Source organism: Corvus brachyrhynchos, unplaced genomic scaffold (assembly GCF_000691975.1).
Source record: "Corvus brachyrhynchos isolate BGI_N302 unplaced genomic scaffold, ASM69197v1 scaffold365, whole genome shotgun sequence".
NCBI lineage: Eukaryota > Metazoa > Chordata > Aves > Passeriformes > Corvidae > Corvus > Corvus brachyrhynchos.
In genome coordinates, this window is record NW_008239544.1 from 739,089 (window position 1) to 742,192 (window position 3,104).

At 64.9% G+C, this 3,104-nt stretch overlaps 1 protein-coding gene across 1 annotated transcript in view; it reads right to left on the reverse strand.

Moving 5' to 3' along the window:
* Positions 1–3,104, reverse strand: part of PIEZO1 (piezo type mechanosensitive ion channel component 1) — a 19,031-nt gene that overhangs the window by 14,984 nt on the left and 943 nt on the right. Inside the window, 4 exon segments of the mRNA XM_017741330.1 lie at positions 248–398; positions 486–528; positions 830–952; positions 1,926–2,021. Of these exon segments, the coding sequence (XP_017596819.1) occupies positions 248–398; positions 486–528; positions 830–952; positions 1,926–2,021 (413 nt within the window).

Genomic DNA, 3,104 nt, shown 5'->3' on the forward strand with positions numbered 1-3,104 from the left:
GCTGGAGCAAACATGGGCACTCCTCCATGGCTGTGTCACCCCAGGCCATGGGGCAATGACCGAGCCCTCCATCCTAGCCAAAACTGCCCCAAACTGGGTCCCCAACTACTGGGGATGACCCCATGCCAAGCCCCCACGTCCCAGGCTGTGCCCAGGGAAGGGACAGGGACCAGCCACAGACAGGCTGGCGCGGACGCAGTGGGATGGGGATGGTGGGATGTCCCTCGGCACCGGGGGTGGCTCTCACCTGCTCAGAGGACTCCAGGCTCTCCGGGTTCCGTCTGGAGGTGGCAGGGCCGAGACGGCGGCACAGGCACAAGGACACGGACGAGACCAGCAGGATGCCAACGTCGGGCGCCGGGAGCCGCACCGAGTTGGGAATGTCACTCAAGTCCAGCCTGGGGGGAGAGCGGGGCAGGGGAGGGCTCAGGGGTGACCTCCCAGCCACTGCCAGCCCCCAGCCCCACACACCGGGGTGCCCTTACCTGGTGACCCCAATGTGCCGAGCAAGGACCTCCCAGGAGCTGCCTGTGGAGAGAAGGGGGGCACTGAGCGGGGCAGACCCTGCGTGGGCAGGCTCTGAGCACCCCCCCACCACAGGGAGAACATTCCCACCCATGGGATTGCAGGATGGGCTCTGTGCCCAGTGCAGTGGGCACCCAGCAGACACCGTGGCATGGCATGTGGTGGGACCCTGCAGAGCCTCAGCACCATCCCAGTGCCAGCAGGATGGGTCCCACACGTCCCCAGCTTGAGGGTGCAGCCCCAGGGCAGCACAGGGAGCAGAGTTGTGGGTGGGTGAGGGTGGGCATGGGCACCCCCTACTCACAGCTGGGCCCCAGCAGCTGGTCCAGCACGGGCAGCGTGTGCAGGCATATCTGGAAAACCAAGTGCGCGAGGAGGAAGAGGATGCTGGTCCCCAGCAGGGCTTTGAGGATGCGGCTGGTGGGACCTGCGAGACACGGGCAACCTGTCACCCACCACCCAAGGACACCACAACCCCAGCAGGGACCCTGCACCCTCGGGAAGAGCTGGGAAGGGTGCACTGTGCCCAGAGATTCCAAGGCTCTGCCCCAGGGACAGGATCCCACCAGGGCTTTGCCCACCTCACTGTGCACCCAGCACGGCCCATGGGCACCCTCCCTCCCTGTGTCCCTGCAGCACCCAGCTGGCACTTCCCTGGCCCTGCAGGTCAGGGAGCACACCGGGATGCAGTCGGCATCCCCATCCCTGCTGGATTGTCCCATGGGAGGGGACAATCCAGGGGTCCTCCCCACCCCAAACCCCATCAGCCCTTCCACCAGCTGCAGCCGTGCCCCCATCCCACCCGGCTCTCCGGGCCCTGTGCCCGTTTTCCTGGCCAGGGGGTGGGGTGGGCAGCGAGCCCACCACAGCTGCGAGCCGGCCTGGGGGCGGCCCCGGGCCAACAGCTTTCCCTCCACTTGTTTTTTCCTGTAAATCCACACAAAAGCTCTCGGCAGCGCGGGGATCCGGGGCCGTGCGAGCCCATGAAATATTCAGAGGGTAAAGCTTTCAGCTGTGGCAGTGCCAGGAGCTGGGGGCAGGGTCAGAGCCGGACACAGGGGGGCTACGGGCACCCCGTGCCCCCCTGCCCCGGTGTGGGTGACCCCCTGTGGCCACCGCGACGCCCCGGGCAGGGCGGAGGGGCTGCTCGTGGTGTGCCCGCACAGCCCAGCCCTGATCCCTCAGGCTGGTGGTTAATAAGGCTCCGAAGTGGCCATCCTGGAGCAGGAGGGCTATTAATAGCCCCGCTGGGCTATAATTAACAGAGAGAGGCTCCACACGGAGCCACGCTGCCCAGCCGGGGTGAAACCACAGCCAAGGTGCCCGTGGGAGGGGGGTGGCAGCCCCCTTGCTGCCCACCCCACCTGTCCCAGCCCTGCAGCCCCAGGTGAGCCCCTTACCTGCGGTGAAGTGTGGGCAGGGCCCCGGGAAGCAGGGCAGGAGCAGCAGGAAGAGCAGGTACACCAGGGAGAGCACGTTGTAGCGGAAAAGGCAGGCTGGGGACAGAGGGACGGGGTTAGTGACAGGGATGTGGCACCGGGAGGGCTCACAGCTGCATTCCCCCACCATGGGCATCCCCAAAAGAGAGGCAGCTCGAAATGCCAGGTGGGACTGGGGTCCTGGGGTGATGCCAGGTAGGACGAGGGGGTCAAGTGCCCCAGAAATGCCATCGGAAAGAGGGACACAGGCAGGAGCACCTCAGGCTGTGCCACTCCTGGTGACCCACATGGGTGACACGGAGAAGAGGGGACACACCCAAGGTCCCAGACACGTGGGGTGACAGGGGAAGAAGAGCCACGAGAAAAATCTGCCGCGTTTCCACATCATTCCCGCAAAACCACACTGAGGATTGCAGGGACCCCCACAGCCAGGCTGGGACCCCCACCCGTGACCTCCCCGGGGGTGGCACAGCACCTGTCCCCAGCCATGCTCCGGGCGTGCCACCAGCTCAGCACCTTCCCCCTCGCTTATTTTTAGACCTAAATTACAGCTGGTTTGGAGGCACAAAACCGTCGGAGGAGCGGGGCCGAGGCAGCAGCCTGCAGAGCTGCCACCACCGGGGACAGGGATGGGGACAAGGACAGCACGGCGGGGATGTGGCAGGGCAGCTGCCACCCCAGCTGGGGACGCCGCGTTCCTGTCACCGCGTTCACAGTGACAGACACCGGCACATGCACGGCAGGAGGAGCTGGAAGCACCCACAGGGCAGCCCCAAGGCCACGGGGATGGGCAGCAGCACCGAGACACCCCCGGAGCAGTGCCTGGCTGGACATGGGGAGCTGAGCTTTGTCACTGCTCCCTGCCCCAGGCAGTGCCAGGACATCCCCCCATCCCCTCTGCTGACACATCCCACCAGCACCCCCAAAATCCATCCCAAAACTGCCCGAATCTCCCGAAATCCATCCCGAATCTCCCGAAATCCATCCCAAAACTGCCCGAAACTCCCGAAATCCATCCCAAAACTCCCCAAATCCATCCCAAAACTGCCTGAAACTCCCAAAATCCATCCCAAAACTGCCCAAATCCATCCTGAAACTCCCTAAATCCATCCCGAAACTCCCCAAATCCATCCCAACACT